Source organism: Anguilla anguilla, chromosome 7, assembly GCF_013347855.1.
Source record: "Anguilla anguilla isolate fAngAng1 chromosome 7, fAngAng1.pri, whole genome shotgun sequence".
Classification (NCBI taxonomy): domain Eukaryota; kingdom Metazoa; phylum Chordata; class Actinopteri; order Anguilliformes; family Anguillidae; genus Anguilla; species Anguilla anguilla.
Window position 1 is genome coordinate 53,643,049 of NC_049207.1, and position 14,388 is coordinate 53,657,436.

At 46.4% G+C, this 14,388-nt stretch overlaps 1 protein-coding gene across 13 annotated transcripts in view; it reads right to left on the reverse strand.

The window, feature by feature from the left end:
- The window catches only part of si:dkey-237h12.3 (teneurin-3), a 335,156-nt gene that overhangs the window by 42,672 nt on the left and 278,096 nt on the right, over positions 1-14,388 (reverse strand). For 10 of the 13 annotated variants that reach the window (XM_035425584.1, XM_035425591.1, XM_035425587.1 and 7 more), the window contains 6 exons: positions 12,641-12,851; positions 11,118-11,219; positions 10,596-10,790; positions 9,007-9,207; positions 5,781-5,966; positions 699-725 (listed from right to left, as the gene is read on the reverse strand). In XM_035425584.1, coding sequence (XP_035281475.1) covers positions 699-725; positions 5,781-5,966; positions 9,007-9,207; positions 10,596-10,790; positions 11,118-11,219; positions 12,641-12,851 — 922 coding nt within the window. The remainder of the gene's footprint in view (positions 1-698; positions 726-5,780; positions 5,967-9,006; positions 9,208-10,595; positions 10,791-11,117; positions 11,220-12,640; positions 12,852-14,388) is intronic. The other 3 variants (XM_035425590.1, XM_035425589.1, XM_035425593.1) reach the window with 1 other exon arrangement.

The window sequence follows — 14,388 nt, forward strand, 5'->3', positions numbered from 1 at the left end:
GGGAAGGAGGAAAGTTTAAGAAAGAAAAATTAAAATACTCAGAACTTATCTCTGCCAAGGATGCTTCAGACCGACAAACATATAGGGGGAAAAAAAGAGGGGAGGAAAAAAAGCAGAACTGTTTGCAGACACTGGGTGGGCCTGGCACGGGATCAGATAAGCTGTTATTGTGCATTGTGATTAGAATCTGAGGGGAAAAAAATAAATTCTCCATGAGATTGAAGCCGTAAGAATCGTGTGTTATTGCTTCTATATCACATCAGTATCAGTGAAATTGATTGACAGTAACATTTGTGTGGAATGTTAAGTAATTAAAATTTTGATGTTAGTGCAAATTTGAAGCAGACATGCCAAAAACTGCGGCTTATTATTGGAATGCTATTTAAATATGGAATAGAGTCCAGGGGATTTCTATTCACATGTAAAAGATGTCTGTATTTAAATGGTTTACAATCAGGGGTGGACAAATAGGGGTGGTGAAAATGAATATTTATTGAGTTACATGATCGGTAAATAAACATTAACTTGGTAAAAAAAAAAACCAATAACAATGTATAATTCTGTTAAATAAAGGCATGGCATCATTTTGTAAATATTAAATAAAGAAAAAGAGAAAATATAAGTCATACAAAAATCAGGAGTGTTACAGGAGGCGCATATGAAAAGCATGTTTGAAGAAAAGGGTTGAAACACAGTACCTTTTACTATCTTATCCAGATAGTGAGCTTGAGAGGTGAAAGAGAAGAGAAGAGACAATTCAGTCGAGGGTTTCACAGGACAGGAGATTCGCTGGTCTCACACACACACACACACACACACACACGCACACACAAGTAAACAGAGGAAAGCTGACAGATGCTCAGGAGAGATGCCCTGACTTGCCTTTCGTCACCATAGAAACAACATCACATCATCACAAACCCCTTAGCCTTATGCTAGCGCTGTCCTTAGACTAACCGGATAATACCAAATCAGAGGCACTACCTCAGTGATTCCTTTTTATAAATATATATATATATATCACAGCGATTGATGGATCAAAAGCGCTATCCCTGCACCGAGGTCAAATTGGCTCCTTGACCCGGAAATCATACATGAACTGCACTCACGTCAATGGCTCCCAGCCGTGGGTACAGTCCGCTCACTCCAGCCGTGTACAACCACTCTGAAGCACAGCCATCGAGTTTAATCAGTCAGGACTATCTACTGTCTATTCAGAGCCCTCAACCCACATTCTCCAGCATTCAACTGAATGTGTTTCTTTTTAAATTCAACTTTAAGTTCCAAAATCCCTGTTACATTGTGTGCTGGGCTTACTTTAACAGCGTAAGTGTATTACAGTGCTGTTGTATTTAGACAGACAGGTCTTGGGTCTACAGTGTGCTGTTTTTATTGTTTATTTTAAAAAATTTTAACCACAGGCTATGAAATTAAGTAATCCCAGGGTTCATTTCTAGTGTTTCTCACAGACCACTTGTAATGCTGAATCACAATTTTTTGGCAGTTGGTCTTTGCCGTTCGAATGAAGTGGTAATGACATGAATCTGTAGTGTGCATGTGGATGTCTACCCAGAAATATTTCCCAGTCCCTGACGTACATTGGAGTAAGGTGGGGAGGTTTGGTTGGGGGGGGGGGGGGGGGGGGGGGCGGTGTGGTTATGGGCCTCAGCCTCCTTGGGCGTGGTACAATCACACATCAAATGTACGGCAGAAAAAAAAAAAACAATTACGCTCATTCGTGAACCCGGGCTTCCCGACAGCCATTCCCCCGCCATTAAGCCAGCCATGTTTTCTCATTTGCTCCCCCCCCGGCTTGCGGGAGAGGAGAGACCCGCTCACCCCCTCGTGGACGCCACCGCCTCATTATTTATCGGGGCCCCGATTCTGCGAGCTATGATAAAAGTGACATTAATCTGCGAACAATTACACGTTATGTTCGCTCGAGTTCAATCAGCCTCCCCCCTCCAAGGAGGGACCCAAGACGCGCATTGATTTACAATACCTTAATTGCCATGTCGAACACACCGCCTTTCATTGCCCTGGCTGGCTGCAGGTAAACCCAGAGTCTGTGTGCTTTAATCATGACAGCGAAGGCTCTGTGTGTTATTGGAAACAATGCAATCAAATGGCAGCATTGCTGTTCACTCCAGTGGAGCCCGTCCCCCATTCAACATACAGCATTTCAGTGAAGCATTGCAGCTTTCCACTGAACTGGTTTACTGGCATCAGATTTTTTTCCTGCACAACTCTGAGCTTACCTAGGAAACCAGAGAAAGTGTAAAAGGTTACTTTGACAGAACCAATGAGCTTATTGTTGCTAAACCCAGCCAAGTTCCTCTCCTACATACTGTTATGATTTTGACAGAATAATGCTTAATATCTTATCATGATGACCATTAGACTCACTCGATATTAACCGTACATGGCCTCGAGTATAATATGCATAATTCTATCGCTGAACAGTCAGCCCTTCCATTTTATCAGTTTGTGAGCCTTTTCCTGTAAAGGGAGTTGTACTATAATATTGAATTGTGCACAATATATGGATTGGGTAATTTATCATTCTAAACAAGTGGTCAATTTTTTAAAAAGGAGCACGCGCACATGCACACACACCCACTGAAATATGCAAAAAGGCACTGCACTCATTTTTATCCCCAGTTATTATAGTCATAGCATAATAAGCAGAGGTCTGTTTGCTTTGGGAATGCATGAAGATTTAATCCATTACACGACCGAACTCATCTGCAGATTTAGACCGAGGAATATTTAAACGAACAAACAGTACCAGACAGCACCACTCGACAACACTACCTATGATATACAGAGAATGCTAAATATATGAACTAGACTTTTTTTGGTTCACAAAATTTCTATATATATACTGCATATGCTATATATATAAGCATTTTGTCTTTTATTGGTTTTAAACATGCTAAAATGTCATCAACTCACTTTTGTAGCAGTCTCAATGAGGGTTATTTGATTGCGAGTTATAGTTTATCTTGCAATAAGACAGCAATTGAGGCTGGCTTATATGAAGCTTTTTTTGATAGCCTGTGGCATCCATAAATGTCATTCACTTTAAAAAAAAAAAAAACCCTTTGTTGCCAACACAGAAGAAACCACACACTCCTTCAATTGTGTATGGTCTCCAACTGCAGAAACCCTAACTGCTTTTTCTCCATACTAACAAACACACAATTTGTATTGGACATGTGTGTAATATATCGCCACTTCAGTTTGTAACTAATTGCCACCGTTTCAAACAGAGAGCAGTAAAAAAAGAAATAATAATAATGAAAGAAAAGAAAACATTCTCAGGATTTACTCATCGGAAGTCTTCCGAAGCGACAAAGGACGGATAACCGAAAGTCGCCCCCCCTCGAAACTCCAGAGCTCGCCCGCGACAAACAATGGAGTGAGCCGGAGAAGCGATCTCTTTAAATTGCTGCAGCTGTCCCGCACACTATAGATGCCATGTAATGGGATTAAAGCTGCTTTGTCAAAGTGGAAGTTATTTAAAGTCTGAAAACAAGGTGCTGTCCTTGTTCTGGGTTTGGGTTTTGGGGGGGGGGGGGGGGGTGTGAGGGGAAGGTAAATTAGCAGTCTTAGTCCCTCTCTCTCCGCTCATTTGATGTGAAACCTGTTTCCTGACACCGGTGGCGCAAATGTTTAAAAAGGACGGATCAGGAGCATTATTGAAATGGCCGAAAGGATTAATAACCTCAGGAATGTCGTCCTGATATGCTTCTCTAATCACTCCGGTACGGTCCCTTTGTGCTCCAGGAGATCTTAGGGCTTTAAGTTCCTGGATACACAGGAGGGCAGCGGTGCTAATTTAACAGAAGCCATGTAAACATGATTAGGGGCACAAGGGGTTTTATTTCGAGGAGTTCGCCTCTGTTTCAGAGGGAACAGACCTTTCTGTCCGTTTGGCTGGGCCCCAGGACAGCGGCCAGGGGTGTGGGGGGGGGGGGGGGGGGGGATGGAATTTGCTAACGCGGCCCAAAAAAAAGTGGTCTCGTTCCCCAGCCTCCCACTAGTTTGGCTGAGGGAGCAAAGCAACGAATCGCCGGGTCGGACAGTCAAAACCCGGCGTGGCTTTCATCAGCTCGATGAATAGGGCGTATCTCTCGCCACAGTCAAATTTTATGAAAACCCCCCCCCCCCAAAAAAACACCGTTACTTCAAAGCTCTGACCGTCTGGCTCCCCTCTTTGGAAGTCACCCCAAAGAGTTCCTTTTGTTGTAGGCCTCAATCTGATGTACGGTGGCCCGGAGGAGCGAGAACTACAAAATGCCAAATGTTCATTATCCAAATATCAAAGGTGCTTTATTAACCAATTCACAGAGAGGATTTAAAGCTTCCTTTTAACAACATGAGCATGCTGCAACGTGAGCATTAGGACATGAACGGATACCTAAGGAATGCCTCGTCTGTCCAGCTCAATTGTTTTGATGTCCCTTGCGACAGCCCAAGATCCTTAGTCTACCTGCTTGCAGTTTCCAAGAATTTGACTAAGTCCAATTAAGTTATATAATGGTCTAATCTCCCCCCCAAAAAAAACCCTGGGCACCGTGATCCCTATGCTCACGGTCCGCCCACAGTTTGTTAAAGGAATTCACAAAGCAACTTTTGATTAAGGAAACGAGGCGTATCTTTTGTGATTGCTAACGATCTCTAACTCTAGCTGTCCTGGTGCGTCTGAATGAAAAACAAATAGCCTGTCTCTCTCGCGCACAACTTCAAGGCATCAGCCAGTCCCCATGGCCAGGTTTCCGGTTGAATTGGCTAAACGCACGTACACAAAAATCAAAGTTGATCGATAAGCAAATCTATGTTAAAAGCTTGTAAATACCACAAAGGATTACCCCCCAACTTGCCTAAAAGAGCAAATAAATAGCAAAATGCCGGTAAAATTGAAAAGCTGCTTAAAAACAGAAAGCTTATTTGTGACTGAGATTAGGGTTCACAAACACCCCTGTTGGCAAGTAGTCTGTGTCTTATGGAGGATGCACATCATACGAAACACAAGTACATAGAGAGATTTCTTTGTCAAGATAGAATTAATAATGAACTAAACTACTGAAGTCTCACACACACACACACACACACACACACACACACACACAACTCAGATTCTCTGCACTTTCTTAGTTCTCTGCACGTTCCTCATCTCCCCTCAAAAAATGTTTCTCATGGGGAGCGGAGCACCAGCATTTTCCACTCTGTGAGATTTTCTCTTTTTCCCTCCTCCACACACCTCTCAGAAATGTCAGGGCTTTGATAGAACACAAAGGTCAAGTGCTGTGCGAAGTGCACTCCACTCGGCCCACCCCCAGGTAAATAAACCCACAGAGGTTAAGGGCTGCTGCCCCGTGAGAAACACTCAGGAAAAATAAAGATGGGGGGGGGGGGGTGGATGGGGGTGGCAGAAACAGAGGTTGGCCACGGCTCCACTGCACTGCCGTGAAAGCTTTGTGTGAATAGCGGGGGTGGGGTTGTCTGGCACTACATGGGACATACTTGCAGGGGACCTGCTAATGCTGGAGACGGCGGGGCGGGGGGGGGGGGCGGACAGGTGCAGGATGTACCTGCGGGGGACCTACCCATGCTGGTGAGGGGCAGGGGGAGTACCTGCGGGGGACCTACCCATGCTGATGAGGGGCAGCGCCTGTACCTATGTGGGACCTACCCATGCTGATGAGGGGCAGGGGGAGTACCTGCGGGGGACCTACCAGTGCTCAGGGGGAGGCGTACCTGCGGGGGGGACTTACCGATGCTGCAGTGCTCCCCGCTCCATCCCGGGCTGCACTCGCACTTGCCCTCCTTGCAGGAGCCGTGCTCGGTGCAGCGGGGGTGGCAGGCCTTCTGCTCGCACCCGGGGCCGGCCCAGCCCTCCTCGCAGCGGCAGGCTCCGCCCACGCACACGCCGTGAGAGCCGCAGTCCGCCGCACACACCTCTGCGCCGAGACACGGAGCAGCGGTCAGTACCGCGCGCGACAGCAGAGCGCGCATTACTGTTCAGTTACTACAATATTACTGTTCAGTTACTACAACATTACTGCACAGTTACAGTACAACAACATTACTGCACAGTTACAGTACAACAACATTACAGCGCAGTTACTACAACATTACTGCACAGTTACAGTACAACAACATTACTGCACAGTTACAGTACAACAACATTACTGCACAGTTACTACAACATTACTGCACAGTTACAGTACAACAACATTACTGCACAGTAACAGTACAACAATATTACAGCGCAGTTACTACAACATTACTGCACAGTTACAGTACAACAACATTACTGCACAGTTACAGTACAACAACATTACTGCACAGTTACTATAACATCACCGTGTAGTTACAGTAGAACATTATCGGGCAGTTACAGGAAAACAACATCACTGCAGGGACAAGCAGACCGCAAACTGCAACACGGGAAAGTTTCTGTCATTCACGTTGCGCGGTTCCTGTATGTTCGCGTTGTGTGTTTTTGTTCTTTATCTTTGTTTGCAGAGACCAAACAAAAATGTTTTGTTAGGCGCTCGTTATCCTCAGATATTTGTTCGACTCTGGCAGGTTCCAACATTTCAAAGCAGACCTACAGTGTATTCAAATATCACTTGGCAGATTGGGTAGAGTGAAATAAAATGGCTGCTGAATAAACCCAACGAAAGGTCGTCTCACTATTTTCAGCCACAAAACATGAATTTTGAAGGCTAGATCAACCACTCAGGAAAAGCCACTCTGTTTTGTGCATTTTTATAAAAGGAACACTGTAATTATTGAACTCAAAGGTGGTTAGAAAATGGTTTTTTTCGGCCTGGCGGCTAAACAGCAGCATGAAGCATTTCATCAAACCGCAACAGACGCTCAGGAATTCATTCTCTGATCCAGGCTGGTATGAGTCCTAATATCATTTTCCCAACGGCTTCCAAAAGCATTTAGGAAGCCAAGACAATTTGGAAACTCGACCGCAACTCCAGAATCTCTTTCTTGTTATCCTGACAAAATATATATTTTTTCAAAGGTCAGAGAAGTTACAACACAAGGTCAGGTAAAAAGTTGACTTTTCTTTTTGTCTTTCTGGTTCCGGTCAAACTGCAACGATAACAGATGAGCAGCTTTGCCAAACCCAGAGGATATCAAACCCTGTGACTCATGGGAGTTGTTGATAGGGACCAAGTTCACTCACTGATGCACTTTTTTACTCCTCTCTTTCTGTTTTGAGGCAGTTCTCTTTCCCTCGGCGTAGAGCTTTTCCCCTATTAAAAGACCTTGAACGGTCTTGATTAACCTGAGCACTTTGGCATATTAACTGGGTCCGGAGAGAGTGCTGTTTGATTCTAAGGGCCCCCTTTTCCATGCGAATCGATGCGAGTCAATTTTTCATTAGTGCTAAAGGTGTTTATCAGCTCTTAGCATGCAGGTTTCCAGAGTGTATGTGTGCGTGCGTGTGTGTACGTGTGTGTGTCGGGGGGCGGTGGTGGGGGGTGGAGTGGTTGGGGGGGGGGTCGATCTGAGACAGGCTCTTACTAATTAAAAGTGCATTTAATTGAAGTGGAGTTCCCGGGCTAATTAACAGGAAAAGGCCGGACCTGCTGGGCTGAGGATGAGCGCTGGGCTCAGGTGTGTGAACGGCAGGCCCTCACCCCGCTGTGCTGCGAGCCCCCAGCCCACATCCCGCCCTTAAATATCAGCCCAGACGTGAGAAAAGATCAGCCGTGGAAATCTCGCGTCAATACTTCTCCCCACCCAGCTCCCCCCACCTCCCCACCCAGCATCCCCTACCTCCCCACCCAGCATCCCCCACCCTGCTCCCCACCTCCATAGCTCCAGCACCCCCCACCTCCCCACCCAGCTGCCCCCCTTCCCTCCCAGCTCCCCCCATCCTACCTCTCCAGCTCCCCACCCAGCTCCCCCCATCTCACTTCCCCACCCAGCTCCCCCCCTTCCCACCCAGCTCATGCAACCTCCCCACCCAGCTCCCCCCCTCCCCCCCCCCCCCCCTCCCCAGCTCCCCCCACCTCCACAGCTACACCCGCCTACCCCCCCTGGCACCCCCACCTTCTCAGCTCTTGCAGTAAATGTCCGTTCACCCCCCCCCCCCCCCGCTGTCCTGTCAGGGACTAAACCTCACTATCTTCCCGTTATCGGCCCTTGCCGAGCGCAGACCGCTCCACAGGCTCCGGGTTGAAGACGCTCCCAAGCAGCAGGAGTCCCCCGTCTTTTTCATTACCTTCATCATTACCTTCATCATGTGCCCCTCATTGCCACTAGCTCCAGGCTTAATAGCCCACTTCCTCTATGGATAATGAATAAACATTTTATTATGGCGAATATCGGAGGAAGGGAGCCTTTGGTGAGGTGGTGAAAGCTGGGGAGGATGGACCTGGGAGGGGGAGGGGGGGGGGGGGGGGGCAGGTGCTTTTCTCTGGAGCACTCTGCTCAAACTGCTTAAATCCGGCCGTCTGAACGCGGAACAGACTGTGCGGTAAATAACAGCGCGAGAATTCAGAGCTCGCATCTGTTAGGTAACAAGATGTTATCAACAAGAGTGTGTCGGGACATCGTGCTAAGCCGTGTAGGTACAAAAACCGTCCGGTGTTTTGTATTTGTGGCAGACATTTTCAGCGACGGGGAGGAAGTAGATGAATGTGACAAATGACTTGTTGTCGTAATTATGGGCAGCAGGCAGGAAAGCTTCTCAGAAAAAAACCCAAAAAAAACCTAAAAAAAAAACAAAACCAGACCTCGCTGAATAAATCTACAGGCTTTGCTCCGCACGTCTACAGAACCGTTAAAGGACCAATTACTAGCAGTCAATCAGCACAGGGAGCACAAGGAGGCCATGAACTGCTCATGTTGGCAGATTTAAGAACTCAAAATAACAACAAGGAGAACAAACATTTTTCAAAAACGGCCCTTAGCAAAAAACGCTGTGGGGGGGGGGGGGGGGGGTAGCAAGGGTTTGGGGGGGGGTCTTACCGACGGAGCAGTCCGGGCCGGCCCAGTTGGCGTTGCAGGTGCAGGTCCCGCTCTCGGCCTGGTAGGTCCCGTGCCCCGAGCACTGGTCCGGACACGTGGTCTTCAGGATCTCGCAGGCGGCCCCGCCCCAGCCGGGGCTGCAGTGGCACTCCCCGTGGATACACACCCCGTGGGCGGAGCAGGACGGGTCCAGGCAGTCCACTGCGTGTGTTTGTGTGTTTGTGGGAGAGTGTGTGTGAGTATGTGTGTGTGCGTGTGTGTGTTTGTGTGTGTGCGCGTGTGTGGGTGGAGTGAGTTTGTGTGTGTGTGAGTGTTTGTGTGTGCGTGTGAGTGTGCGTGTGTGTGAGTGCGTGTGTTTGTGTGTGTGTGTGTGTGAGTGTCAGACAGGAAATTGCATGAGAGGTGATCAATGTCCTATACTGCTGGTAGTCACATCTGAATTCCCTCCCTGTGTTGGCTGAACACTTCCTCTATACTTTTCTTTCAAAAAGAACAGAAAGGTGTGCATGGAGACCGGATTGGATCTGCTGATAGCCGAGCAGATGAGTCGAACCTCATTAAAATGTCAGTCCGTAGTTTAAGGAAGAAAGATGAAGAAGTGATTTCCTGCTCTTGTTAACTGCAAGCAGGAAGCTGGCCTCTCTGTGGTCCCGTCAATGAACGAAGACCCAGAAACCTCACGGGGCGGATGTTCAGACGAACGCTGGGATTGTATTCCTCCTAATTTACTTTAACGTGTTGGAGATGATGGGATTTAATTACTCACTTAATTCGATAACGTTTTCACACGTTGGGCCAACTGCTTGAAGACTGAATCTGGTCTAGTTAATTGTGTTAAGTCTCTGAACGGGGATCAATGCAATCAATCCGGCTGAACACAGGAGTTAAGATCTATTCCTCTGGACGAAAAAAAAAAAATGTGTGCATGAAGGTGTGTTGGCAAAATTAGAATTATATTGGGGCATCTAAAACTAATTCAATCAGTCGACAACGGAAAAATCCATTCCAATCTGCAATTATCGTTACTACTACTGAGCACAAATACCCACGTTGAGGGGAACAAGGATATCAAAGAGCACATCCCAGTAATTACTCGCTTGACGAAGTTGAAAATAGCAATTGTCTGTGGAAATGTCGAGGCGGCCTGTTCTGAAATGTGCCTTACAGTAAGACATTACAGTCACACAGCGCAATCAATGTCCAGTAAATAACAGCCGGGACCCCAGGGCTCGCTTTCCTCCAGTAAAAATTCAAATAGACCTGAAATATAAAACTTCTAAAAAAGAAGAAAGAAAAAAAAAAAGGAAATGAAATTTATCGACCGTGAACGAAGAATCTAATTTTAGGCGGACGGAGTTTGTTTCCACGCTGAAAACAGAGTTGATTTGGAGCGGCTCTTCTAAGTGGGACAGACCGCTAGGAGGTGGAGGGGAAGCCGCTTTCACACGGGGGGCAGGGAGGGGGGGACGATCACCGGCCTGTGAAATGGTACCCTAATTTCCGAAGGGTTGACAAGACATCGGACACGCGGGCGGGCGGTAACACTGTCACGGTCTCCAAGCGACCGCAGGAGAGGGGGCGGAGCTTACCTTCCTCGCAGTGGTCGCCCTTGTAGCCGGTGTTGCAGGCGCAGGAGCCCATGACGCAGACGCCGTGGCCCCCACAGCTGCTGTCCACGCACTGGCTGTTGGGCACGTCGCACTCGATCCCCTTCCACCCGCTGAAGCACAGACAGCGCCCCCTAGAGTACTGCCCGTTCCCGCTACACAGCACAGGGCAGGCAGCTGCAGGGGAAACCAGCGAGACACGGATCATTTCCTCCTCCTCCTCCTCCTCCGACTCCAACTCCGACTCCGACAGACAGACAGACAGACAGACACCTGTTCATTAGCCCGAATGGCGCACGTTTGCATATTCACTCGTGCGTACGGAAACGGTAAAAAAACGGCGAACGGACCCGAGAGCGGCAAACGATAAGAGCGGAAGACGAGGGGCCGGTTTAATCGTCGTGGCGAGCGCATCTGGACCCGGCGCTCGCATCATCGACGCGTAGCAATTACACGCAACGAGGCGGGGGGGTGGTGTCTGGGACTTTTCGCGGGCCGACATACCTCTCGAACAGTCCGGCCCGAGGAGCCCGGGAAAGCAGTGACACGTGCCAGAAAGGCACTCTCCGTTTCCATGGCAATTGTGCGGACACTCCATCACGGACTCTGTCGAGAAAAAAAAAGTAAGAACCTGAAGCTGAAATAACTGCACTTTTGCATCGTGTGCGAGACAGCTGCTCACTGTACACCAAGTTAAACAACATTTAATCAGAAATATTCCGTCCCCAGATGTTTTGCATAAATACAAACATATTATAATGACCAATCGTCAGTCAGCCACAAAATTCTCTCTCCCTCACAGCCAAAAAGGACTTTCATATATTTTTTTTGAAATGCCATTAGCTGTTTTTGTCTTTATAGAGTGATAGTGCAAATGTTTAAAAAGGGAATGTCATTATCAGAATCCTGAGCATACTGTTTAGTATCTGTTTGAAAGCACGTCTGCTTTTTTTTTTTCCCCCCAGCTGAATATTTCACTGTGAATAGCTTCAATCAGTCAGAGACCTGTTGAATCAATTCTGAAACACATGACAATTTCCATCCATTATCAAAATCAATGTGTCGCTCTCAAATGGCGTACGCTTTCTCCCAAAGAGGAGGTTGATTTCAGGTGTGTTTATCGCTCGCATACGGTTTCGCTGGGTGTTCATACTGCTGTCAACACTGCCGGTGATAATGACTTCATTTGTAAATAATTTCATTTGACGCGGGTGAAGGAAACTGCATCGCAGAACGCCGTGGCAGAATTAGCAGGTAAATGTACAGCGGGGGAATAGAATGGCTCCTGTTCAAATGTTTCACACGACAGGAGTAACAGCCCATTTCTGTTACAAACACGACAAGACACTCAACCCAATGGACACACTGGTAGCACATGGTGATGTTCAAGTAGAATATACAGTATTTTGTGACTTTATAATGAAAATGGAGTTAGATATAAAGAACTTACATCCATGTTAGTCAGTTAAAATGATCAGAAATAATGATGTGTAGCAGGGTAATTAACGGAACAGCATTAGATATGCTGCATAAAAGAAGAACTGTCTAATTATGGGCAGTGCGTGCTTAGATTGCTAAGCTTCCACAGTATGGATGATGGTCGGTGGTCAGGTTTAAGGTAAGCTCCATGTTCCCTTCCCAGAGGTCTCCACTGTCTGACAGCACTTGCATACCACAGCGAGATCCACAATGTAATTTTAAAAATGTGCATTTTCCTCAATGATCAATAAAATGAATACATAAAATATTCAAACAGAAAGCTGAAAGCTAGAACATCCCACTGTGAGAGCATTAAAGAATGCCCCCAAGACATGGCATTGAATTCTTTTGATGTCTGCGTAAAGTTCCACATTCTCCATAGCTCTTTCTGCCTTTAAATCGTCTGTACATATCGCATGCTGCTCTATAAGATCCCCCTCATTATCAGACTCTGCTTTGCTAGCAGAGTGCGCGCGAGCGCTCGATCATTAAATCTCTTTCTGTCGAGTCGGTTCCGCGTATCGGAAAGGAGAGGCCAGCAGGCTCACCGATGACGATGGTGTTGTAGGACACCTGCTCCGTGTTCTTCCCGTCGTTGTAGAAGGCCAGGTGCCAGACTCCGGAGTCCAGGTACTGGATGAAGCCGGCCTCGTGCACGCTGACGGACCGCGCCCTCCGGACCCCGCCCTCCGGCTCGACCAGGCTGCGCTTGTCTTTAGCGATGAGCCGACTGCCGTCCAGGAGCTCCACAAAATCGTACTGGAAAAGAAAAGAGAGGCTTTCGCTGCAACCGCCACACAGCACTGTCCCGGGAAATATTTAAAACGTGCCAGAGAAACGTATAAAGAAACGCGGAGGCGGCTGAGAACGCAGACGGATTTTCAACACCTCAAAAAAAAAAAGTCTAACATCACAGAAGGAAGAAAAAAAAAAACGGACCGACTACCTGTTTTTATATTTTTATTTCGTTTTCGTTCTAAAACATTCGAACGCTTTTTTTGCAAAAAGGGAATTTTCATCAAAACATAAAAACATAAAAACATGAAAAGCAGCGAGCGAACTGTGTGCATAAAGCCGGATGCTGGAGGTAATAAAGGACACTGCCAGCGCCGACGCCGTTTCATCTTCCCGCCGAAACACATCAAAAAATCGAAAATCCTCTTCATTTCCCCCGCTCCGTACAGGGGGGTTTAACGAGACGCCGCTCTCTGATGCGCTATCCCCGAAACTTTGGCCATGGGTGAGGCGTGAAATACACCGCAGCTGCTCCGCAAAAGCTTGCCTCACAAAAAATATTAAAAAAAAAAAAAGTAGTATTACAACTGCACTTTCCCCCCATGATAATCTAATGTACAGAAAGAGCTTTTTTGGGTTTAAGCACGAGGGAGTCTGATGATGTACTGCAGTGGTGACATGTTGCTAGCACAGCTAGCATTGGCTTTATTTTTTTCACTTCCCCATATTTAGAGTAATGATCTACTTTATGCTATTTGTTGCTACCCAGTCAGCATGCTAGGAAGAGCAGCTATATCCTTAAGTGACCCTCTCCATCATGCACACTCTTCCACATCACATGACTTACAGGACTAGAAATATCTTTTTGTCTTTGAGATTTAAAAAAAACACAAATGTGTGACAAAGACATTAAATAGCTTTCTTAATTTTTTCCAACCTTGAAATGATTTCTCTGCCATTTAATATACATAAAGACTATGACCTTAACCAGTCAGTTGGTCATGAATGTAAATATGAGTGCTGTTACACTTCATATTATGAAAATATGCATTTAAATGATAGCGACCTCAAAACAATTGAAATTTTTACACAGTAAAAAGCAGTATCATAAATAAATCACTTTTTCCAGAAAAGTCAAATAAAATTATCTTCTGTTTATCTCCAAGCTTAGCAAAAGGAGACTTAGGGGTGATTTGACTGAAGCTTTTAAATTCATAAAGGGAATTAACAAAGTGAACTACAAGAGATTATTTGAGTCTTTGAGGTTGGTGTTCATTTAGCAGAACGAGTTGAAATGAATGGAAATTTGCAAAAAGCAAATTCCGTACAGACATCAAGAAGAATTCTTTCACGCAGAGAGTAGTCAATGATCGGAATCGCCTGCCAGGTCACGCAGTAGAGGCAGAAAACTTTTCAGACCAGGTCTGATATGGTGTTAAACACTGTTGGTATCAGTAGGTCTGTAGGTAATCAGAGCACTAGGTACAATTTAGTCAAGATAATGGTGAGCATTGTTGGGCCGAATGGCCTGTTCTCGTCATGATGTTATGTTATCTTCCTT